The sequence below is a fragment of the Perissodus microlepis genome, chromosome 11 (assembly GCF_051167445.1).
Source record: "Perissodus microlepis isolate ML-2025 ecotype Zambia chromosome 11, ASM5116744v1, whole genome shotgun sequence".
Classification (NCBI taxonomy): domain Eukaryota; kingdom Metazoa; phylum Chordata; class Actinopteri; order Cichliformes; family Cichlidae; genus Perissodus; species Perissodus microlepis.
Window position 1 is genome coordinate 2749459 of NC_140471.1, and position 25831 is coordinate 2775289.

The 25831-nt window shown below is 43.9% G+C and overlaps 1 protein-coding gene across 2 annotated transcripts in view; it reads right to left on the bottom strand.

Annotated features, from left to right (window-relative positions):
• Positions 1 to 228: 228 nt before the first annotated feature.
• enpp2 (ectonucleotide pyrophosphatase/phosphodiesterase 2) overlaps positions 229 to 25831 on the bottom strand; it is a 65271-nt gene continuing 39668 nt past the window's right edge. Inside the window, exons 14-25 of one of the 2 annotated variants that reach the window (XM_084943538.1) lie at positions 24994 to 25025; positions 24715 to 24842; positions 10831 to 10906; positions 9496 to 9583; positions 9170 to 9339; positions 6002 to 6047; positions 5632 to 5771; positions 4290 to 4425; positions 4042 to 4119; positions 3830 to 3962; positions 3533 to 3686; positions 229 to 2033 (exon numbers count right to left, since the gene is read on the bottom strand). In XM_084943538.1, the coding sequence (XP_084799664.1) occupies positions 1863 to 2033; positions 3533 to 3686; positions 3830 to 3962; positions 4042 to 4119; positions 4290 to 4425; positions 5632 to 5771; positions 6002 to 6047; positions 9170 to 9339; positions 9496 to 9583; positions 10831 to 10906; positions 24715 to 24842; positions 24994 to 25025 (1352 nt within the window). In that variant the 3' untranslated portion in view covers positions 229 to 1862. Of the gene's footprint in view, positions 2034 to 3532; positions 3687 to 3829; positions 3963 to 4041; positions 4120 to 4289; positions 4426 to 5631; positions 5772 to 6001; positions 6138 to 9169; positions 9340 to 9495; positions 9584 to 10830; positions 10907 to 24714; positions 24843 to 24993; positions 25026 to 25831 lie in introns of both variants that reach the window. The other variant, XM_084943537.1, reaches the window with a different exon arrangement.

Below are 25831 nucleotides of genomic sequence, written 5' to 3' on the forward strand. Positions count from 1 at the left end.
TCTAGGTAAACCAGGAAACACAGAGCTGAACTCAAGACACGTAAGCTAAAGACAATGACCCTTCCCAAGAACACAGAGGCACAGAAACAGAACAGGAACCATAAACGTAACATAAACAGGAAACCATAACTCACTGAATACAACTTGAACCAAAAAGACAAAACACTGAGTTGCAGACACACAACAGGGATTCCCTCTTGTTGACAGCACCACAGCAAACAGCACAGCTCTTTTAGTAAAAACACTTGTTTATTGACAAATCTCCATAAAGTTTAAATAAGTCGGTCTCACAGGTGGTACGTGTTTTTTTTTTCAAAAACAATAAATCATCATCAACACTGTTATTGGACACAATTCACAATGAAACCCACATATTTGACAATCAAAAATACAAAGAAAAATCTGGAATTTACCTTCACAATCACACACAAACACCAGTGTCACTCCCCGTGACACACCAAAGGCATTTTTAAAGCACTCATCATGTCGAGGAAGAGCTGAATGCATCGTGCAGAAGACAGCTTTGGTTTTACAGTCCTTACTGCTGATTTCTCTGGGGCTCTGTGGTGCAAGGCACTTTTCCTTGACATCATTCAAACATCGCTTCTTTGTAACATGTGGATTCTAGCTCTCCACATCTGCAGTCCCAGATTTGTAAAAGCGTTTATGGATGGGCCTAGTGTAATCCCACAGCCTCACGTTCACTTTGCTTTCCATTTGAATTCATTTTCACTTGATTTGGAAAGTTGACTGAATTGGACAGAAGATGAAATTCCACAGCAAATAAACTGTCTTGCTCTAATGCTTGTGCATTCACAGGAAAACTGCCCACACTCTGACCAAGGAGACTAATGAGGAAGAGAGGAAACAGTGAAAATACAAACCTCCTTTGTTTCTTCATAGCCATGAAAAATGTCATGATGTCAAGAGAAACGCAGTGCTCTGAGAACCTGACTTACAGCAGGTTTCTTAATGATGTGACAACAGGTCTTATTGATGAATGTCAGCCATGTTGAAGTTACAATGTCCAGAATATGGAATGAAAAAGAATCGTGGATTCTTGACACAGTGCTGTTTCAGGCACCTCCACGTGGAAAAACACAATTTCTTTATAGCAGAATTTAGCCTCCTAACAGCCTCCAGGCTGGTGAAACACTTAAACAACTGATCTGATTGTGCACTGGTGCAACATGTAGATCATTGTGTACCTGACAATACACAAACGTGAGGACATAACCAATGTAACAAAATCCACAATGGTCTTTTATAGACTTTTGAAAACAGATTTCATTGAGTGTATCCAAAAATAGTGGTTGCTTAAAGATGAAGGGAAGTGAGAAAGTTTGTGTTTCTCTTGGTATGTCATACAGCCACACACACATAGGAGAACATCTTACTTATATTTAAAGAAAAATAAAAGCTTTTATCTGATTGGTCAGAATCTGTCTCTACACTGATTTGTTATGGTGTAACTCTACTTGAGTATCTCGAGACATATTTAGTGATGCTGTGACTCATTATCAGTGGAGCTCGTTTCCAGTCACAGCCTCTGACACATAGGTGGGCACAGTCATGGTTGGATGGATGAAATGAGTGTCATTGTGCAGCAGCATTTCTGCGAATGGATATCGATCTCTGCCTTTTGAAAAGCTAAATATTAAACTCGAGTGGCCTCTTAGCTGAGTGGTGTTCAAAATGTATGCAAAATAACAGTTACTGACATGAAAGCACATGAAGGAGTCAGTGAAGGGGCCACAGCATAGATGCTGCAGAGCAGCTGGTGGGGTGAGATGACTGCAGCTCCTCCTGGTACCACATCGATCCACCACGGCAGAAGATAACGTCAGGAACATTAGCAGAACTCAGATCTCGCTCTCGTAGGTGTGCATGTAGGTCTTGAGCGAGAGGATTTCAGCGTAGCTGCGGCTGGTCCTGCGGTACAGGTCCAGGCCTGTCAGGAGCTCCACGTCTCTGACCCGAGCTGTGTGCATCTTCATCAGGCTCTCCACCCAACGAGACTCCTCCTCTGAGCTCTGTGGAGGCAGTAAGGACAAGCAGCGTTAGCAGCAGTCACCTCTTATTAATGGACGTCAGATCGAAAATGTTTCTTTGGTTCATGTTTTGAAAGGCTGTCTTCAGTTGATCTTAAGACTTTGCACATACAAAGTTTCTTATTCACAAGAACGTGAGCGTAGTTTGGGGTCCCGGGAGAAGAGTTAAAGCTCAGTAACTGCTGAGTTATTATTTCCTTTCAAAGACATGTGAACAGTGCAGCTTTTCATTCAGTTTTTGGACAATGTCTTTGATTTATTGTCCCTCCAGCTAATGCTCTAAACCTCACATGTAAATAGATGTGGAGTTAATCAGCTGTGACGTTGGTGGGCCGTCAAACGAACCACCAATCCTTCACAGTCACATGCTTGTGGTCACAGTATTGGTGTGCACTTTTGTGTAGTTTTGAACCTTTTACCTTCATTTTGGAATATTAAAAAATGACACAATGCCATCTTGCCTATCCCAGCTACCACAGGCAGGAGGTGCTCCAGTTTTGAAAGGTAAAATTATAGTATTTTACTAGTTTGAACTCTCTCGGCGAAGGCAGTCGCACTTTTTCTCCTCTCCTCTCCCTTATCTTCCCTGCTTAGCTTCTTATGTCCTTGTCTTGTCTTGTGTTTTTACTTCCCTGGAACACTCTCTCACAGTCTGTTTCTAAACCTAAAAGAGGAATTATGGATTTGATCAACTGGTCTCTGAATGCAATTGACACCCTTTTCTCAACGAGAAGTTGAGAAGATGTGCTGAAGATATCGACCTATTTGGAACCATGATAACAGGGTTCCTGCTGATCGGAGCTGGCTTGGCCCTGACTTATCGAAGAATTAAGGAAGCGGAACCGGCTGTTCAAACCCCCACAAGGCTGGGGCAAGTCCCATTTCACTGCAGGGCAACCTGCACGTGGCGAATAAAGCCTTGATTGATTGATTGATCGAATACTTCTTCCTAAACTTGCTGGCTGATACTCCACCCTCTAGCCCTCCAAATATGGAGATGTGTTAAGGACCCTCTACAGCTCTGTTCAGCTCTCCTAGAGTAACTTTCTGTCTCCTGGAATATCCTCCATGCTCTTGACACTGTCCTTGGAGACACAGCAAAGCTTATTGGCAATAGCACTTATTGCTGTGCAATACTGGAGGAGTTGGACTAACTGTACAGCCTGACAGACGGATTTCCTGAAAGACTGTCTGTAAAAAATAATAATATAAGTGCAGGAAGTTGTGTTTGCAAGAACACCCACGCATTAGAGCGTTCCAATTCCCCTGTCGGACTGAAGCTGAGTATGTATTTGTCAGTGCTGTTTCTTTATGCAAAAGCAGCTTGAGGAGCAACCTGGTGTGGCTGCAGCTCAGCTGTGTGGGTTTTTTTTATTTATTTGTTTGGTGCGGGAAACATTTTTCGTGTTATGTTTGCAAGATCTGCTGTGGATGAGGAAAAGGAATAGAGCAGAAGGAAAATTAAACGTGACCATCCGTACGTTGCAGCTCTCATCGTTGGTGGGTCTGTGCGGCAGGATGAAGGCGGCGCTGTTGAGCGGTCCGTTACACGAGTCTGTAGCTTGTGTGAAGTCTAAGCAGCTGGTCAGGACCACAAAGTAGTGAGTGGGGATTGGGATTGTACCACTTATATACCTGCAAGAGAAGATCAAGGTCAGGAAGCTGTTCCACACACTTTCCAAACATTAGCACTGTCCACAGTTAAAAATATACATGTATATAATTCACCCTGGAGTAAGGAGGTTTAAGAGAAACGTCGAAATATTAAGTGTGCCTACTCTCGTATCTTCTCAGCTGAGTCTCTGACACCGTCATAGTTGTAGTCAAATATGGGTCCAGTCAGTACATTCACTCCATTTCTCTCAGTGGCGTATTTCTTCACCAGCACTCTCTGGAAATAACCCCATATCTCTGAGAGAGGGAGAGAGATGATGGTGGTGGATTAAAAGCATAAAACAGAGAGTTCACTAAAGCTGGGGTAAAGACTTACTCTTGAATGCTGGATACATGGGAACAGTGTTGGTGATGAGGACAGCATCGGATTTTTTGTCTAGATTTGACGACAGTTCTGTCAGCAAGGAAAAAAACAGGATTAATGTGGTAAATAAAGTCATGGGATACGATCAAGTGTGGGAAAAAAAGAATAATAATATGATTGTATTATTATTGTAGGAATAAGAATCCAGTAAAACCTTCACCAGACATGCTGTGTTAACTCTGCTGCGGGGGCTCACTTACGTGGTGGGTACAGAAAGGCGTACGTGATGTGTTTATCTGCTCTGTAGTTGGTACATGATTGGCTGTAAGCTGGAGGGACTCTGGAATCAGGTCTCACACAGTTGGACAGAGCTTCAGGCAGAGGAGACACTTCTACCTGGAAGACCAGCAGTATACAAAGTTCTGTTAAACATATCGTGGATTTGTTTCAAAGACCAGAGAAAGAAAAATGGCACAGAAAAGATACAGTCAGCAGGCATTCAGGTGAGACAGGTGACACTGTCCAGCACCTGCACGTTTCCTGCTGTGCAGGAGGTTCATAGCGTCCTTCGCTGTTTAAAGATACTTAATATAACTACAGTGATGGAGCTCGGGGCTGAATGTGAGGACAACCGGTGTGTAACAAAGCATTGATTGTATCCTGTAAAACGTGGCTGTGTGAGACCCGCCTGTCTGTCAAAGAGTTGTCAAGTGAACAACAGTTGTAGTTAGATGAGTGAAAATGGAAATTAATGGAAATAAAACAAAATCTTTTCATGGATTTTTAAAATGTCTTCGAACTAAGAAGCTAACTTTAAACAAACTCAGGGCAAGTAAGAAGCCTTGAAACTGACAAAATAAGAACGACAGCCGTTATTATTTCAGCCTTTTATCACATTATTACAACAACGTTGGCTCACAGTGAAACCAGAAGCAGCAAAAGATGCAAATTTTCCAAATGTCTTTGATCCAGGTGCACAACCAGACTCATGAGAAATATTGGTGAAAGTCACCAAGAATGAATGTCATCCAGTTTTTGACAAAATGCTGTTAGTACAAGCTGTTTTGTTCTGAAGACAGCCTTTCAGGCATAAAGATTGCTGTTTGGTGTCTGGATCGTAGCTGGAGACCAGTAACCAGTAAATCATGAGCATGGTAATCGGAGATTAAGATCTCACACAGGAGTTGGTGTCTGAATGTTAAATGCACTGCCTCTACTCTGCTCTGTACAACTTGCATCCATTCACACAAGCAGTGCTTTCCATCTAACGTTCACAGTCCGACGGATGCATCAGAGAGCTTCCTGGGTTAGTGTGTTGGCATGATGACTGCAGTAGCAAGGGATTGAACCACCAACATCCTGATCAGTAGATGAGCAGCTCTACCTCCTCAGCTACAGCCCCCCTAAACTAAAGCCTGTAGTGAAATCAGTGACATGACGGCACTCAGAAGAGGTTTCCCCAATAGTAGCAATGGTGCTGGAAGCAGGAGATGAACTTATAGAAAAAATTCTGAAACATCAAATATCTGCTAAACAGTTAACTAAACCTAAGCACTTGTACTTCCAACAACTGAAAGACAGAGAGGACGGAGAGAGCAGTACCTGTCTGCTGGCAGTGTACGATGTCCAGACGGGCATGGACAGAGTTTCACTGTAGCCACTGATGTAGTCGCTGTGGTGCAGGATGCAGTATTTGGTACGGAAGAGGACAGCAGGCCGACCGAACGGCAGGTTCCTGCTGTCTATGAGAGGAAGAGCGCAGACAAGCAGGAATGTAGCAAAAGACATTTACAGATCGATGTATTAAAACGACGCCTGAGCGTTCATGACAGAATGATGAAGAAATTTCAAATAAAATAAGACGAGCTACAAATCCAAACTTTCACTGCAACTAAGCTTAGTTTTATCTGCTGGGACTAAAAGGAAAAGTCACTTATTAATGACATTTTCAGTAGGAGCGTTAAAGACTGACCATCCATAGCTTGCCTCAGTCGCTGGTTTAGCTCCTCCACTTTGTTCTGTAAGAGACAGAGCCAGAGTGACTCCAGGTTATAGCCTCGTACAAGGGTCACTTTCAAACTTCTCTGGCCCCTACTTTTTACACGCAACTGCAAAAAGATCGGAGATTGAAACAATCTCTTGCCAGAGATCTACATGGGAATCACAAACACAGCATAAAGTGAGACAGTGCAGGGCAGAGCTGGGTCTAATTCACCTCAATACAATAACTACACACACAATATCTGCACTAAGAAGGCTGTTAAACTCAAAAATTGTCAATAAACTATTGATTTTGACGAGGTGAACCGACCCCAGCTCTGCAGCAGAAAGCAAAGAAGCATCAAGGTTATTTAGGCTTAAAAGAAAACAGCAATCACACATTAAGAAACTTTTTTTTTACAAGTAAAAAAGGCACAAACAATCAAATCCTCCTGAATGACAGACCCATGCAGATGAATCTTTTTACACTGTGTAAAATGAATTTAAACTGCAAAAAAGCAAAACTTCTGCAACAAAAAGCCCTTCAGTCACCTGCTATGGTATAGATCAGCTGATAGCACATTTGACCAATCACACACACTGCTCTGCACAACAAGACGAGCAGCTAACCCCAGTTATGGTTAATAAATCCTGCTGGGTACAGGCAGGGAAACATGGATCTGGGGTCTTACTTTTCATACCAGGTTTATGCTACAGCTGATTTCTTACTCTCCGTTTGCACGATGACTGAGGAGTTTTAATCTGAGGAAGTCATCAACACTAAGTACCCCAGCCCACACCACTGACCGTATAATGTCCAAATGTGTGATTTTGTTGCAATCGGGATCAAAAACAAACCAACACAAAAATTAATTTCTTATTTTATTGTCAAAAAACAAGCTTGGGTCGTGGTAGAGTAGCCAGGGGACTTTAAGGGTGTTAGGGGGGGGGTGTTACCAAATCTCAGGGATTAACTGGAGATAAAGTATCTGAACTTCAGGAGCTGGACCACGCCTCCAAACACGCCTCCTTCTGGTCCTCATCTACATATGTTCCCCCAGCTCCACAAACTTCTTCATTTCTGTTTTAGTCCATGAGGATCTGCCAGGCCCGGGAGCTGCCACCAGTCCCCTTCGAGGACTTCCCCAAACCACAGCTCATGTCCAAGCCATTCAGCTTTATCTACTAAAACGGTGTCAAACCTCAAATAAGGACGTGGGGCCAGTGAGTGAAATATGTTGGTCAACGTCTGTGCACTAACAGAAAGTTTCACCGCACCAGTACAGATAAACTGGGCTCTACGTCACCTTCAGTGTTAAAGGGTTGTAGTTCTTGTCCTTGTAGTTCTAATATGTTTCGTATAAAGAGCATCTGTGCTGACACCTCCGATGGGCCAAAAAAAGTGTTACTGACTTGAATACATACTTGATAAAAACTTTCTTGCATTCCTTAAAGAACTCATAAAAAATTCAGACTTTTACTTTTTTGACTCAGTTTTGAACAAAATCCTTCATTAGTTCAGTCGGACCACAAAGACATGATGTCTCAGCTGAGAGCTTCAGCCTACAGTTACCATGTTCTTGCAGCCTCTCTGCATCCCTGCAACTCCTTTCACGCTTTATTAGATTTCATGAGCTTCGTATCTCTGGGCACCGATGCCTGCTTTCTTCTGTGAGCAGCTCTTGTTGCTGCTCTTCCTTCCTCTAGATTTCATGTATGTACATGGAGGGAGAGGTGCCAGAACAAAGCCGTATTACTAAATATGCCTGAACTCTGGTGTCCTGATATTTCCTGGTTGACCTTGGGCAGTCAAAAAGCTACTCCTTGCCTCCTGCGGCTCGTGGCCTCAGTGGGTCCGGTTTGTTCCGGCCCAGGTCGACCCCTTAGGGTCTTTGTTATGTTGCTGTGGATATATTGCAGTGTGGACAGTGTCTGTGTGAACACAGAATTTATATTTGTCATCCCACTCTAAATGCTGGCTGCATTTAGATTCAAGTGATGATCCTGTTATTAGCACGGGAAATAAAGTCTAGTTTTTCAGGGTACCTGTCAGGAGGATGGTTCAGAACCCTAAAGAACTTGTTCTTCTCTGGATTCAGTCTGGTGTCTCGTGACATCGCAGGCTCACTTCCATGATGTCAGGGCCCTTTCAGGCTCTCTGTAATCTCTCACAGCACCTTGTTCTAGCTACAAATGTTCATTGATGAGTTGCACTGGATGTTTGCTGTTCTTTTCTCTGTGTGTGTTTATACAGCACACATTTAATCAAGAGTTAATGCTGATCTCTCTTTCACGGTGTATCTTTTGTGCTGTCTTCCTTCTCTCACCCCCAACTGGTCGCAGCAGATGGCCCCGCCCCTCCCTGAGCCTGGTTCTGCTGGAGGTTTCTTCCTGTTAAAAGGGAGTTTTTCCTTCCCACTGTTGCCAAAGGGCTTGCTCATAGGGAGTCTTCTGGTTGTGTGGGGCTTCTCTGTATTATAGTAGGGTTTTTAGCCTAAAATATAAAGCACATTGGGGACTGCTGCTGTCATATGGCACCTTATAAATAAAATTTAATTAAGTAAATAAGCTGACCAGATGGATCCTTTTGTGGGATTTAAAAGTCAAGCGAATGTTTGGCATCTGGCCAGTCATACATGCAGGTTAGTCATACTTTGTAAGGGTCTAATTTGGCCTATGGAAACAATTTTAGAGTCAACTCTTTTAGGCCAAAAGTGAAGAAGAGGGAGTTTTAAGGCGCTGAGGTCACTTCAAAAAATGCTGATCTCATGGGATGATCTCATCTTTAGAGTTTTGCCCAAAAAAGGAGAAAATATCCAGTTAGTATGAGTTCTCTCAGTGAACATGGTGTGCTGATGACAGAGGAGAATGCCCAGACTGTGGGGTGCTACTCCTGTGAGTCTCAGAAACTGAGACTGCAATTCATACAAGCACCAAATTGAGCAGCAGAAGATGGGAGGAATTTTGCCTAGTGTGACAATATGGATGTACAGCCAAGAATGTTGCTGCATCTGCTGAACATATGATTGAGTTGAGAAATTTAAAAAAAAAAGACAAAAAAATAGAATAGAAGAGGTTTAGAAAAATAGAAGAACAGAACTCCCTTTAGGGACTGACAGGAAGTTGGGCTCAGGTCTGCCTCTGAGTCATCGTGGCTGACCTTTTCGTCGCAGCTGCACCCCAAGCTGTCTGTTCCTGCAGGTACAACACCAGACGCTGTTGGCCTGGAGACCTCCTCTGGCATGGTGGGTCTGTACGGGGGGGTTCTTAGCAGGTGGTTCAGACTGCCGTGAGTTCCATTATTAGGGGCCGGTTTCAAACCTAGAAGATCTAAGAATGGGACAAATGTGACTGAAATCAGACTAAAGACGTCACACACACGTAAACATCAGCTAACGCATTCTTATTGTGGAAAAATATCAGATATCAAAACACACCGAGACACCTGAACACAGAAATGCAGATGGAAAAAAAGTGAATCCTCACCACACATTACGTTATAAAGCTCGATGTTTTCAAAGGCTGGAACTTTAGTCTTGAACTTAAACGTAGGCCCATAGCCAACGAAAATAGTCTGAAAGCAAAAGTTCATCACACGGGTTAGTTTGTTACAACAAATGCAAGAAAATGTTTGATATATCTGATGTTTTTAACGAGAGTTTAAAAAAGGGCTATTCTACATTTGCATACATTTCATTACATAAATAAAGACAGTTGCCTTATATTGTGGGAAGAATCTCTGGGCTTTATCCTCAGAAATCTTCCTCATGACTTTAATCTCAAGAATATTTAATTGTTTTTTATAAATTAGTTCCCTGTCTTCTACTTATTATTATTCCTTCTTACATTTCGTGTATTTAAGAAGACGATTAAAGTTCCTGTAATGTTTATGAAATGTGCACATACTGTCTTTTTGTTTGTTTGCTTCCAGCTTGGATTCAGACACCTTCTCAGTTGTTGGTAATTAGGCTAATTAGCAGTTAGTTGTAGTTAGGGTTGGATCAGGTGCCCCTCAATCCTCACTTATTTACACTGCATTAGACCTGTGCTGTTGGGGGATTCCCATGATGCATTGAGCATTTCTTCTTCAGTCACCTTTGTGTTTACACACCTCTCTGCACGTAATTATTACTTATTATTAATCTGCGGCTCTCTTCCACAGGAAGTCTTTCTCCTGTCTTCCTCCCCTCATCCCTAACCAGTACGGCACATGTCTGCACCCCCCCACCCAGCCTGGTTCTGCTGGAGGTTTTATCCTGTTAAAGGGGCGTTTTTTCTTCCCACTGTTGCCTAAGCAACAACTTGCTCATAGGGGGTCATTTTCTCTGTATTATTGTAGGGTCTTTACCTTATAACAATATTTATAAATATTGAATTGAAATTGAATGTTTAGACAGTCTGAGCTTTAACCTCCTAAGACCCGAACTCTTCTACGGCATACATTTTTAATTTCTTTTGATATTTGGACATATTGGGACCCGATGAATGTAAAAACAAAGAATTACCAGATTTTTTTTTTACCTGATTTTTGTTTCTAAGAAAAATGAGAGCCACATATGAGGATATTCGTTTAAAATTTTGATAGAACAGTGGCAGTATAATGTCCTTGTAAGTGGATATCAGGCCCTTGTAGAGCAAAATTTAGTATTTTGGTCTAAATAACCCAAAATGTGATGTCCACATATGTGGACGCAGGTCCGAGGAGGTTAATACCGGTTACAGTGTGTAACCGTGTGTACAGTGCGTGTACGCTGCACCTAGCTGATGTTTTAGAAAGCTGAGCTGGTATTGTGAATACAAAGGGAATCTTGTAAACAGTACCTGCATGCTGTTGATCTTATTGTCATATCCATGATCTCCAGCAAAGCCACAGTGCCTCCTGCCTTCAGGGACTTTCCTGTAATGACAGAGGTATCTTCTCTCATTTGTAACCAAGAGGACAGTGACGAACTTTGTTTCTACCATCAGTGTTGCTAAGGTTGGCAACAAAGAAGCAAGCCAAACTGTGTGACAGATATATAAAAATGTTTATTGTTTTTCTAATAATGTCACCTTCTGCTTACATTGATAAATGGACTGATTCTTCTATAGCGCTTCTCTACTCTCCCAGAGTACTCAAAGTGCTCTATACAACATGCCACATTCACTTTCTCTACACTTAGTGCTTTCTAACTACATGCAAACTCTGATGGACGCATCAGAAAGCAACTTGGGGTTAGTATCTTGCCCAAGGATACTTGGCATGCAGAGTGGAAAAGCCAGGGCTCGAACCACGAACCTTCTGATCAGTAGGTGACCTGCTCTTCCTCCTGAGCTACAGCGACCACAAAATAACTAAGACGCATCTCTTTATTTCCCTCAAACCCACTGCTGGAGCAAAATTTAATCATGCAAACCTAATTTTTTTTAAACATCGTTTAACAGGAATTGAATGAAGTATAATCATTTGCTAAACTACATGTGGCTGGTGTAACTGTTGTATCGTAAGTGTCAAAATAGGTTGTCATATGATTTACTGGTTAACAAGCTCAGACCTGAGAAAAGCAGCTAACACAAATATGCCAAAAACTAATAGTGCCCATATAATCCCTCTATCATCGCTCTAATTACAACGAACATTTGTGCATTTGTTTGGCTGTGTTGTTGTTTATAGCTAATTTCTCCCTTTAAAACAAATGTTTGATTTGTCTTTATAACTTAATAACTTTAGTATGATATAAAATTTGAGGTGTGGACGCTTGTACAGACAGACTTGCTGAAACAGGCTGTCTTTTACACCACAGCTCTGAGTTCTGTTATTTCTTGTGGCTTTTTTATGTGCTGAATCCAAAGATGAGGATTAAAAATAGCCGACTGGTTTGCTGGCTGCGACTGTTTCCAGGTTATTCAGTTTCTTACAATTTACACCTACATACACTGTTTAGGTAGTTGATTTTAAATTCCAAGCTTCTTATCTCACTTTGACCTTTCTTCATTGTGTAGCAACTTAGAAAAAGTCTAAACATAGAAGACAGAGAGTTCCTAATCTTCTATATTATTACTGGGCTTCACAAATAACCTCAGGGTGGTTATCTTCCTTTTTACACCAAGGTAAACCACCCATAGATACCTGGTGCTGTGACCCTCTTTCGCCTCTTAGTCTTTTATCTATTGATCTGGATGACCTTCCTCTTGGTGTCAGAAATAATTTTATTTTGATGTCTACACTTAAGGTTTGGCATAATATTGCTGCCCACGTTGGAAGAAGAGGTTTTTCTAGTGCACTACAGCCTCTGATTAGGAATAAAGCTGAAACACTTCTTGGGGTTTCTGCAGGTAAGACGTTTTGTAAAGTCCCTTAAATTTCCAGCCAGTCAACCTGTTTTGAATCCCGTTGAAAGCTTTCTCCTTAAATTTAATGAGGAAATAATCACAAAAAAAGAAATGTACCTCTTTTTGTTATAGGGAAATTATTGTCTCCGAATTTTGTAACCACCGATAAGGCCAGGGTTCGATGGGAAACCGACATTGAAGTTGAGCTTAGTACAGAAGCATGGTCTAAAACTTTTAGATCTACCAAGAAAATGTTTTCCTGTAACCAACTGCAGGAACGCCATTACAGAATCGTACATAGACTGCAGCGTACCCCAGAGCTTTTAAATAAAATTCATTATTTGTATTGGGCTGTGCTGATTTGTTGCTGTTTGTATTGTTTCCAAAAAATCAATAAATCATTGTTTAAAAAACGAAGACAGAGAGAAGCCTGATTATGAAACACTAAATAATGATATGTAGATCTGTAGGACTCCTCACTCGCCTGTCTATGTGTGTGTCCACTACTGACTTTATCTAATTATTGAAGGCCTCAGTCACACAGGCCTAGAGGCCAGTCAGTGAACCTTCTGGAACTTCTGGTTGTTATGGAAAATGACATATTTGTTGAGCGGTTGCTGGACGTTTCTGTCTGTTGTCACATTACATCAGTTATAAAGAAGCTGCTGCATGAAAAACCTCAAACTGCAACTTTTACTTTCACACCTTTCACAGTTTCACTTCACAAACAGAACAAAATAGAGATTTTAGAAGCATTTCACAGAACTTTTAATGGCACACTGTGAAAGAAAGTAGCAAATATGTGGGATATTAGAATATTCTTTACAAATATGTAACTTTAATTTGCAGCATTACAGATTTCCTGATACTAAGAAGGTAAACTACAAGGTCATGGTAGAGGTCAAAAGATCAAGTACTATAATATCATGACTTTTGAAATTTGGCAGTTATGTTTCCTACCTAATACAATTTCAATTCACACGGACCAATTTCATCCAAAGGTGTGAATGTTTGATTATATCTGAAAATTCAAGGCTCAAAATGGATTTTAGTAACTTCTGGTTTTAGTTAAGCACTCTTGGTTTAAACCTGACCTAAAACCATATCGCGAAAACTAGAGCAAACCAACAATTATATACATCAGCTTCAGTGAGCACATTTTGGCTGTAGACCGGTGATGATCGTATTCAGTGGAGTTTGCACTGCTGGTTACTTTATGATAAACACCAGGTGTTGCCATGTTGTGCAGACCATCCAGAAAGTGTCTGTCCCCGTTTTTGTAAGCCTTAGTCTAGCAGTCTACCCTCTGGTTATAGCTCCAACAACAACATGGTGGTGGTGACGTTTTTAAATGCTGCTGCAGGAACCAGGCTATTCAGTCTGTTCAGTGTAAAACCTCTCATGGATGCAGTTCATTTGTTATTGAGCAACTTAGCTTAACATGTAGCAAATGAATCCTGTGTTTCTGGTTCTGTAGTCTTCATACATCTACAACATCATGACAGTGTCCTCAGTCCTGAAGCTGCCCTTCAGTGTGTTGCCTCTATCCACCTACTTTAGTCCTTCAATCAACTCGAGCCAAAGTCCTCTAATTGAAAAAAAGAAGCCACTTTTTATTAGGTGTCCATTAAAACAAAAACATGGCTGTGTCACCCCCCATGTCACCTATTGTAGCCAACCTTTACATGGAAGAAATGGAAAGAAAGGCTCTTGGCTCTTTTAAAGGGAGAGTACCCACCCACTGGTACAGATATGTAGACGACACCTGAGTCAAAATCAAAACACAAGAAGGGGAATCCTTCACTGTGCACATTAACGCTGTGGATAAAAACATCAAGTTCACCAGGGAAGACACAAAGGATAACTGTTTGCCTTTCCTGGACTGTGCCGTGCACATTGAAGAGAATGGAAACCTCAACATCGAAGTTTACCAGAAGCCCACACACACGGACCAGAACCTTCTCTTTGACTCCCATCACCCTCTGGAACACAAACTTGGGTTAATTAGGACCCTACACCACCGGGCAAAACATGTTCCCTCTAAGCCTGAAGGGAAAAAGAAGGAACACACACATGTAAAGGAAGCACTCAAAACATGCGGTTATCCTAATTGGGCTTTTATAAAGTCAGCAAAGAGGCACAGAAAAGAAGATCAGACACCAGCGAGGGAGGACAAGAAAGACAGATGCAACAACATTGTCATCCCCTATGTAGCCGGTGTATCAGAGAAACTCAGGAGAGTTCTCTTTCATAGCTTTCGTTTTGTGTCTCACTACGGGGAACGCCTCCTGCGTGACCTCCTCAGAAGCTGAAATACCATTACGCCCTTACAGGCTGGCTAAGTGACGCCCATGTCAGGAGGGGCTAGTGCCTCCCTATATAATAGGCTGACATGGCGTCAGATGTCATTGAAAAACCTCTTCTTGCTTCTCACAGAAGCCTGTAAGACAACTGTGCTATTGGGTACTAAGCTAAACTGTCCACAGATTCGAGTGAACAATTTGGTCACTGGGCACTTTGTTCCCAGCTTTTCAGTTGTCCACTAGCATACAAGCAGTAGCAATACTGTTCTGTAGCTAGTGCTGGTGTCAAGTAGCAATACTTTCACCCTGGGAAGTAGCAATATTTTCCCAAAGCGAAGTAGCAACACTTTGCTAATAAAGGTACCACTAGCTCAGGCTGCCTTGACACCCGCACACGACTGTATCCACTGCGCAGCTTTCCCACGCAAACTACTCCGCCGCAGGCTAGCTCACCAGGCTAACCCTTTCGGGTGGCGACCCTTTGCTGTGTGAGGCTGCTGCGGTGCAAGGAGAAATTGAGATGCCCAATGATTTGGCCACAACGCCAGGGCCGAGCTGGGCAGAGGCAGACCCTCGCGACCACTTTCCCGTCGCTGGAGGCACACGGAGATCGTGAGTTTTCCCCCGATGCTGGAGTCACCTGGGGAGGAGATGCCAACGAGGACGGGGATGAGTCGGCTGACTCTGAGCTCCTGCTGTCTGACGACGGCAAGGAGGAAGATTCCACCTCCTTGGCTAGCATCAGTTAGGCTGCAAAGCCCTTGGCTACCAGCGAGGTTGAAAAACCGACACCGCCGTCTCACCTGGATCTTGACATGCAGGACATGTGCAAGCGCGCAGCTGCTATGCTCAACATCCTGTGGCCCACCATACAAACAGAGGTTGTAAAATCTCGTTTTGACAGTAAGAAATTGCCGAAGGCGAAAAAACGCGGAAGCATGTGTTGCCTGTTTTCCCTGAGCTACTCGATGAGATAGCGGTGACGTGGAAAGCAAAACCTTACAGCGAGAAACACCCCATCATGGGGAGCTCTCTGCTGGATTGTGAGGGGATGGAGTCTATCGGCCTCTGCCAGATGCCACAAGTGGAGACGTTGGTAGCGAGCCATCTTCACCCGAAGACGTCTCTGTCCTCATCGGCCCCATCTCTCCCCTCCAAAGCAGACCGCTTCCAGTCTAGCCTTACAGATAAGTGCTACAAGGCAGCGGCTCTGTCAGTAAGAACCCACAACGCCTCCTCTATGCTAATGGCTTACCAAGCTGAGCTAGAAGAGGACATGACAGCTAAACCAGATACCACAGTGTGGGAAGATATTCTGCGTTATAACTGACCACGTCCTCCGCCTCCGCAAGGTAGCCATACAGGCTACTGGGAGAGCCATGGGCCTCATGGTTCTTCAGGAGCGAGCACGCTGGCTCGGGCTCACCAACCTGACGACTAAGGAGAAAGAGGAACTCCTCGACACCCCTGTCGTCCCTCAAGGTCTCTTCGGTGCGGCTGTTACATCCATGCAGAAGAGAGGTGAGGAGAAAAAGAGAGATGATGAGGCTCTGAAACTCTGCCTGCTGAGGAGGGCCCAGCATGCCACCCCAGCGGCATTCGCGCAGGCAGCGTCTCGCCCGGTACCCGTGAGTGCCTAAGACGCAGGCAGCCCCCCAGGCTGCTGGGGCTCCTAAGGAAACAATCTCCTCAGGCCAGACCTCAAGCGGCCCCTCCCCCCGCTGCCGCGACCGTGAGGAGGAAGAAGCGGCCGGCCTGACGGCCTCTCCTCTAGGTGAGAGCGAGCCCAGTTTCCCCCCTTCATGGGCCGCTCTCCCGCCACCCAGCTCCATTCAAGAGCAAGTTCAACGGGACATGTTCCACACAGAGTGCTTAACTCGGGCCGGCGTTCCTGTCACCGGACCCGCCAGAGGGAAAGAGAGCCAAAGTTCACAGTGTTGTTTCACAAGCACTTCTCTCATGCATTCTGTATTAAAAAAGCCCCGACACACGCATCCAGGAAGTTTGCCGAGGGCGCTGTCGAGTGTTGTAACACACATGAAAAAAATCAAACATGCTGAAAAACAGACCAACGTCTGCCATAACGCAGCACGTGGAGACTCACGTTTCCACGGCTGTGATGATGCAGATGAGCCCGTCACCTCCCTCACCTGTGACAGAGGTGACAGGACACCGAAATGGCGTATGTTTTGCGCTGCAACCACAAGGGGGCGCCAAAACGCCATCTTCGGTGGAGTGGCCAGTGAGCCCTCTGTCTCTCCATATAAAGAGCTTGGCTACCTGCACTCAGTCAGCATGGGTGCTGAGGACATTGGAAAAGGCTGCAATTCAATGTCGCTCCACCACATTTCAAAGAAATAATTTACTCTCATGCTCTGGGCGAGTCCGCCAGTTTTCTCCTGGAGGAAATTTCCACCTTGAGAGACAAAGGAGCTATAAGAGTTGTCCCTCCCGAGGAAATGCACAGCGGATTTTATTCAAGGTATTTCCTTGTGCCAAAGAAAGGGGGGAGGGGGGTGAGAGCCATTTTGGATCTCCGTGCCCTGAACCGGCATTTAAGGACATACAAGTTCAGGATGTTGACGCACACCTCGCTGCTACGGTTTGTACGAGCGGGCGACTGGTTCACATCAATCGATCTGAGGAATGCTTATTTCCACATCTCCATATATCCCCCACGGTATCTAAGATTTGCTTTCCAGGGGATAGCAACCCCAACCCGCCAGGAAACAGCTTGTCACACAAATGCTCTCATACACCATCTGGAGAGTTTTGGTTTCCAGATAAACGTGGAAAAGAGCACATTGAGGACAACTCAATGCATTACTTTCATAGGGCTCAGCCTAGACTCCCTCCGGGTGAGAGCTTTTCTGTCCCCAGAGAGAACAGCGACCATACGGTCATCTCTAGCACTCTAGCGATAACACTGGGACGCCTGCACATGAGAGGCTTTCAGCGCTGGGTGGGCTTGCGGGGACTAGACCCTCACCGAGACGGCCACCGTCGCATGAGAGTCTCTGCAGACTGTTCACTCGCTCTCCGCGAGTGGAAGAAACCAGGTTTCTTGTCTCAGGGCGTTGCCATGGGGGCGGTTTCAGCCAGGAAGGTGGTCTCCACAGATGCCTCTCTTTTGGGCTGGGGGGGGGACCCACGAAGGCAGAACAGTGAATGGGGAATGGGGCCCTCACATGCGCTCCACCTACATAAACTGTCTGGAACTGCTGGCAGTTCACCTGTCGCTAAAACATTTTCTCCCTTGGCTGAGAGGTCATCATGTTTTAGTGAGGTCAGACAATTCCACTGTTGTGGCCTACATCAACAGACAGGGGGGTCTGGGGTCCCCCAAGTTATACACACTGGCACACAGACTGATAGTCTGGAGCAGTGTCCACCTGCTGTCGCTGAGAGCAACTCACGTGCCGGGAATCCCAGAGGTGGTGAAGCAGATCTGGCTGCGATTCGGTCAGGCGACCGTGGACGTTTATGCATCCAGGGAGAATGCTCAGTGTCCCCTGTTTTACTCGCTGCACGATCGGAGAGCTCCACTCGGGGTGGATGCTCTAGCTCATGAGTGGCCAAGAGCCCTCCTCTATGCTTTTCCCCCAGTGACCCTCATTTCTCCAACTCTGGCCAGAGTGAGAGAGAGAGGCCACTATATGATCCTGATAGCCCCACACTGGCCAGGGAAGCACTGGCTGGCGGAGGTTTTTCAGCTGCTGTGCGGCCCACCTTGGCCGTTACCACTACGCAGAGACCTCCTGTCTCAGGCACGGGGGGAAATATTCCACCCCCACCCAGAGAGGCTAGCTCTATGGGCTTGGCCTGTGAGTGGTTTAACCTGAACACAGTGGGGCTCCCTCATAGTGTTATCGACACTATTCAGTGTTCATACCATTGTCTACTAGGACGCTATATGAGCACAAGTGGCGTGTGTTTGAAAGCTGGTGCTTAGAACCACAGGCCATCCCTTTTCAGTGCTCTGTGGCAATGATTCTGTCATTTCTTCAGGCCCTGATTGATAAGGGTAAAGCCTTCTCCACCATTTCTGTCCTTGAAGACGGCTCTATTAATTGCTTTAGCTTCTGCTAAACATGTAGGAGAGATCCACGCTCTCTCAGTGCATTGGTCATGCATTCAGTTCTCCTCGGATAATATGAGGGTCAGTATGCGGCTCAACCCCGCCTTTGTCCCGAAGGTTGTCGGCACATGTTCCCCTATAGAACTGCCGGCCTTTTACCCACCGCTTTCTCCTTAGAGGAGCAACAGCGGCTGCATACCTTGTGTCCAGTCTGTGCTCTGCGCATTTATATGGACAGAACCCAGAGTGTCAGACAAAGTGACCAGCTGTTCGTGTCCTGGGCTAAACCACATACGGGAAAGCCTGTGTCTAAATAGCGCCTCTCCCATTGGATAGTAGGAGCAATTTCCCTGGCCTATACTAGCAGGGGCCTTCAGCCTCCTTGCGTGCGCATTCCACTAGAGGTCTGGCAACCTCATGGGCTCTCTTTAGGGGAGTTTAACCTAGCACATTCAGTCCTCGGTGCAGGTTCTTCCCAGGTGGGAGCTTCTTCCCTGTGAAGTGCTGTTGGGGACAGTTGTCTTCATAACAGGCATGTCTGGCAATCCGGGAGTCAGTATTTCTCCTGTAGTGAGACACGAAACGTATGCTATGAAAGAGAACTTACGGTTATGTATATAACCCCGGTTCTCTGAGCAGCATGAGTGAGTGTCTCACCAGACTGCCCTCCTTGCTATGGAAGCATGGTTGGCTTGTTTTGAGTGACATCTGACGCTATGTCAGCCTATTATATAGGGAGGCACTAGCCCCTCCTGACATGGGTGTCACTTAGCCAGCATGTGAGGGTAATGGTATTTGAGCTTCTGAGGAGGTCACACAGGAGGCGTTCCCCGTAGTGAGACACTCACTCATGCTACTCAGAGAACCGGGGTTATATACATAACCTAACGTTTTCTCCAAGCACGACATCCCAGTGCATTTCAGATCCAGCAACACACTCAGACAGAAACTGGTTCACCCGAAAGACAAAACTCCTAAACACAGACTTAACAATGTGGTGTATGCTGTACAGTGCAGCGAGGAATGCCCAGACCTCTACATTGGAGAGACCAAACAGCCACTTCACAAGCGCATGGCACAACATAGAAGAGCCACCTCCACAGGACAAGACTAAGCTGTCCATCTGCATCTAAAGGACAAAGGTCACTCTTTCGAGGATGCCAATGTTCACATTTTGGACAGAGAAGACAGACGGTTTGAAAGAGGAGTGAAAGAAGCCATTTATGTCCAACAGAGGGCGGGGCTTACGACACCAACTGTCTGCCATCTATGATCCAGTTTTGATCCAGATGCCTTAACGCCCACTCACATCCTGGGCCATCTGACCTCAGGAAATCACATGATAGGGTGGGGCCAGGTTTCACAATGAGCTCACCCGAAACCCTGGCTGATTGTGACCCACACCCGTTTTCACACCTTGGCTCATGTGATTAGGTAGAGGATCATCAGGGGTCCTTTTGTCCCTCTGTGAGGGGAAACTCCCACAGGGTTTAAATCTGGGACTCTCCACCATTTGACCTTAGAACTGAAGAAGCTTCTCGGATGAGAGGTGAAACGTCTTCAAGCAACTTAAAGAAGTCCAGACGCTTTTCTTTCCAAGCTCCTTAGACTACGATGACCTGGATGACTGAGAACCTTCACAGACATATGTCCATTAAAACAGTACTCCCAGTCATATACTCAAGTGTGTGTGTGTGTTGGGGGGGGGGGGTTTGAAGCCACAGGCACGTCGAAAATGTAAATGACAAGATGACGGGGGAAACAAGACAAACATCTTTTCATTTGGTGTGAACAGTTTTTGGTTTGAGATTCACAGACAGTAAAGTATATGTGCCTGCACTCGTGTGTGTGTATGAGAGTGTGTGTTAGCGCTGTACCTCTGCTTGCACTGCAGTGCCAACGATTAGCCCGCTCTGCCTATCAGAGCTGCACACAAACCTCAGAGATCTCTTTCATTTAGCAGCCGTGTGTGAGACAAAGTGGCCGTCCTGCAGTGTACCACAGCTTAACGTTAGGTGGCGTTACAGACGAGGCCAATGCAAGTACACACACACACACACACACACACCCCACACACACACAGTTAGCTGCTGTGGTTTGTTTTCACTTTCACTCAGGATGACTTCATCGTTTTCTTTGTCACTGGATCGCTGCAGTAAGACTTTTCACCGCTCTGTATCAAACGCCTGTCACAGTTCATTTTAGAGCCTCATTAAACTTTCAGCAGCTGCTCTTTTGAAAAATGCAAGCATGTTTTTTTTCTTTACCGTGTGCGTGTGATTCGGGACGCCACATCGTATAGCTTTTCAGCACCGCATGTGTTAATGATGCGTTGATAGCAGCACACGTTGGCATAAAATGTGTTTTTAAGTGATCCAAGATGTGCAGTAAAAGCCTCGGCGCTGGGTGGGCTGAAAACGCCACATCAACACCAACTGTACGCGACGTTAGAGCAGCTTTTTGGATAGCAGGAGCAGCAGCAAATTCAAACTAAATGAAAACTCCTTTAAAGTAAGCAGGCTGCTTGATTTTACTTGGTCTCTCTCCAGTTACTGGCAGACAGATCCACTACACACCTTAACTACTTGTGCCTAGGTTGATATTCTCACAATCTTTCAGACATGTGGTTTTCAAACCTGCTCGCAATCCACACAAGATAAGTCCTTAATCACCACGAATATTCATAACTGCACAAAACAGCATCTGTAGCATCTCACTGGTCAACTATTCTTTTCACTCTGTTGTCATTTAACCATTTAACTGCCCATCTGTGTTACCTGGACCTGCACCACTAAAGCATACCATGTTTAAATATCCTTTTTTACCATAATATGGACCAAATAAACATTTTAGTTTTATTTTGGATGCTTAGATGATCTCGCTTTGCACACAGAAACAGTTATTTCACAAAAAACTAACAGCCCCTCCCGAGTCGGTTGTCTATCCTTCTTGCTTGATAAAGGCCTGCTGTCACTCCAGCCCATTCGTCTTAGGAGAATCTCTCACGCTCCTCCAGATTTGATGGTCTTCTGGCATGGTCCTGTTGGTGTTCAGTTCACCCCACTGTGGGATTCTCAGTGGGATTCGAGGGCTTTGTGCAGGTCAGTCATTAACATTCACTTTGGTCTTCTGGAGATCTGGAGTTCTTTACTATGAGGACCCACATTACTTTCTTTATGATTCCTTTTACCTTGACCAGATTCCCAGTCCAGAAAACATTAAAGCATCTCCACAACATAATACTCCCACCATCATATTTCACTGTGGGGACGGTGCTCTTCAGTTGTACTCCCTACTTTCTCCAAACACAAGCAACATTTCTGTGGCCAAAGAGCTCTAGTATTGTCTCATCTGACCAAAGGACATGCTTCCAATATGCATTTTTTCCAGGTTCTTCAGGGCACACTTCAGTCTGGCTTGATCTGTCCATTCCTGCTCAGGATTCCAGTGACTGTCTCCTATGAGACTACAATTCCCGACTTGGCTAAGTCATTCCCGAGTGTCTTGGCAGTTGTTCTGGGGTCATCGGACACCTCGTTGAAATCTTTGCTTCTTACCTCTATCAAGCTTGTTCTGTATTGTGTGGCTTGATGATACTTCTTACTCCAGTTCTTGACACTTGTGATAACTTTGTATCTCTATCTTCTGCTTAGTGATCAACAATTTCTTTTTCCCGACTCTAAATATTTTTCCTTGGTTTGTGTCATGATGCTTTCACAGGTGACGGCTCAAACACTTGCAGATTTTTATATACTGTGTGTAAATTGATAGATGACCCTCAACTTGATTTTACAAGCTGAGTCTTATAAAGCACATCATTGCACAGCTCTGTTTTTCAAGTGGCTAATAATAACCAGCCTGGTCATCTTTTCCTGAAATAATTCTGTTATTGTGTGTAAATAGAAATAATTCATGCTTTCAAAAGAAAACATATATCTAATAATGCTTTGTTAAAAATCTGTTGCTCTTTTGTAAAATGGGACATTTTTGATATACACTTTAAATTTAATAGAGGCAATAATTTGTCCTCATGTGGATCCATTCATATACAATCTATGGGTAATAACATTTTGTTTTATCTGCTCTACAGCGAATAACCACTGTGAGAAATAAGCATTAAAACCGTGAAGAAGGATTTCTTCCAAACTATCACCTGAATAACATCTGACAAAGAAATAGTTTTGAGGAGGACCTTCTTCATGATTTCCACGCAGGTTTAGGGAGATTTATCCTCACAGTTCTGTAGTGAGTATGTGATTACTGTGTGCCCTGACTCAACTGAGAGAACTGATAAAGTCAGATTTAAACCCTGAGCTGAAGTTCCACGTGTCCTTTGTCAGGTGGGGTATCATGTGAGACGGTATCTGCCCACGGGAGGACGGACACAGTTCTCATCCCATATCTAGCCTAAAGATGTCTGATCAAACAAGATTTATCAGCCGTATCATACCATTTTATCTGATGCTCTGTAGGTTTTATTCTAAAATACAGAGGTGGGACCAAGTCATTGTTTTGCAAGTCTCAAGTAAGTCTCAATTCTTTATCCTCAAGTCACAAGTCAAGTCTCAAGTAATGTCAGGCAAGTCAGAGTCGAGTCTCAAGTCACTGGTGCAAAAGTCTGAGTAAAGTCACAAGTCTGAAACTTTGAATTTCAAGTCCTTTCGAGTCTTTAAAAAAAAAGAAAAAAGAAAAAGGAATGTTGCAGTTATATGCTAAATGTAAACATTAGACCATGTGATTTTTAAATCTGTGTTTTTCTCAACACATGACGAAATAGTGAACTTAGAAAATATACACAAATTGTGAAATTGCACCTCTATAAAATGCAGCTCAATTACACTTAGCTCCAAGAATAATTTTCACCGACAGTTCTGAGATAAGCTGCATGTTATTCTTGGATGCGCTTGTAGGACCGGCTTTAAAATCACATGACAAAAATATCATACACATTAAAAAAACTGTATCACCAACGGAGCCTGGACAACATTTGCTAGTTAGATGAAGTCAGCTATCTCATCGCAGCAGAAGAGAAGCACCACCTACCGTTCTTTATGCAACTTCAACTGTCGGAGAAAGTTGGAAGTCGTTCCATCTCTGTCTGTGATTCTCTTCTTGCATGTTTTGCATATTGCATTTTGGTTTTTTGTTGACTATTTCATAGTTTATGTACCTGAAAAAAATAACTCCTTGCAGCATTTTTGAGCGTTTTTTTTTTTTTTTTTTTTTTTTTTAAATCTGGTTAATTTGATTGGCTGTGCTACAGCTCACGCACACATACGTACGGAGTGTGGTTTGAATAAATGAATGAATGAATTGAATAAATGATGCACACTTTCTATATAATATGCGTGTTAACTTTTATATTTGGGGTGAAATATCAAGTCTTTTCAAGTAAACCGGTTCAAGTCCAATTCAAGTCCCAGGTCATTGGTGTAAAAGTCCAAGTCAAGTCACAGTCTTAGAACATTTTTTCAAGTCAAGTCTAAAGTCAGAAAATTAATGACTCGAGTCCAAGTCATGTGACTCGAGTCCACACCTCTACTAAAATATTAACTGCTCTTTTATTAAACTCCTCGTGATACTTCCTGCTTTACTTTGACCGTCTCCTGTCCTGTGCAGCTTGTTCAGTTTTGCTTGCCCTGTCTTGTGAGTTAGATCTTGTCCATCTGTGTTCCCCAGGTCTGACCTCTCTGCATACTGTTTGTGTCTCCCTCATCGCTGCTGCTGTGTGTTCTGTGGTCCCAGTATTTAGTGAATCCAGCAGTAAAGCTGTTTGTGAGTTTTGGATCCTGCCATGTCTCACACAGCGTTTTATGACGTTACGTAGATTTTCGCTGCTCATTATATTCTCATTAAAAAATGTCCATCAGCCTAAAACAAGCTGCGTATGTCAAATTTATCCAATTGTGTTTTCAGGATAAGAGTCAGGAAAAACAATCTTCCTCTTAGAGTGTTCAAGTTTGCCTCATGTGTACTGTATGAGTATTTCATGTTTAAGTGTTCCTCTTGTACCTGGCAACGTGCCACTTCCTGTCCACCAGGAGATGGACATCCTCAATGCGTTGATTGTTGGCGTAGTGCAGTCTCTTTGGCAGGTGCTGCTTCAAGTACGGTTTGAAGTGCTGGTCTGCTTTCTTACACTACAAGAAAACAACATGAGCAGAGAGCTGACTGACACGTCTATTTCATGTTTCTTTCTTTGCATCATTTTTGTCTTTTACAATACTGCACATGCTTTTCTGTCTCCACACAGCTTACATGTTCCTATATTATCTTAAAAACAGCACTTACCGTTAGATCGGCCACAACAGCTTTGGGGTCATCTGAAAAACAACAATGAACAGAAGTGAAAAGCATTGCAAAGTAATAATAATCATTTTAAGCGCATACTGTGTCAGACTGGTGACCTGTCCAAGGTGTACACCACCTGTCTGCCTACAAACCCCCCCATCTCTTTAAGCTCTGACACGGATACAGACAGCCACTAAAACTCTTATTCTGATGCTTAAAACTCCACAGACGAAGAGTAACAACTGTAGCTGACTGGAGTTGGGCCGTTTTAATTTCTATACAGAGTCCGCTTGTTCAAAAACAGGAAAGTACGGGGACAACATGTGAGAGCAAACACATCATTAGCATTAACATGGAGCCTTTTCATGCTATATAATGTGCACATATACAAGCCTAAAAGCTCTCAGCCTCCACCAGCTCTCTAACTTGTTGCTCCTGCTGCCCAGTGTCACCGTTACTCTGTCAGTAATTATTGAAGAGAATTCCTTTTTTTGGGAAAATCACATAATAAACCAAATGCAGAGACATTATTTGGATATAAAGGCTTTATTTAAAAATACTGGTGGTGACCAGCGCTACCCCTCAGCCTCCAAGTAGACGCGCCTATGGTATCGTTTTGAAAATCCTACGTGACTTCTTTCTTGAGTTACTGTGTTCACAAAGTTGGTGAGAATACAAAACTATGAACTATGAAAACTCCATAAACTGTAGAAATGACTAAATACAGCGTTATCTAGCCTTTAAATGTGACAGTATGCATTTACTGGGACTCCTAAGTCTTTCATTTGTTTGGTTCTGGATTTTGTGCCTCTGTTCAGACAGACTGGGAAACCTCTGC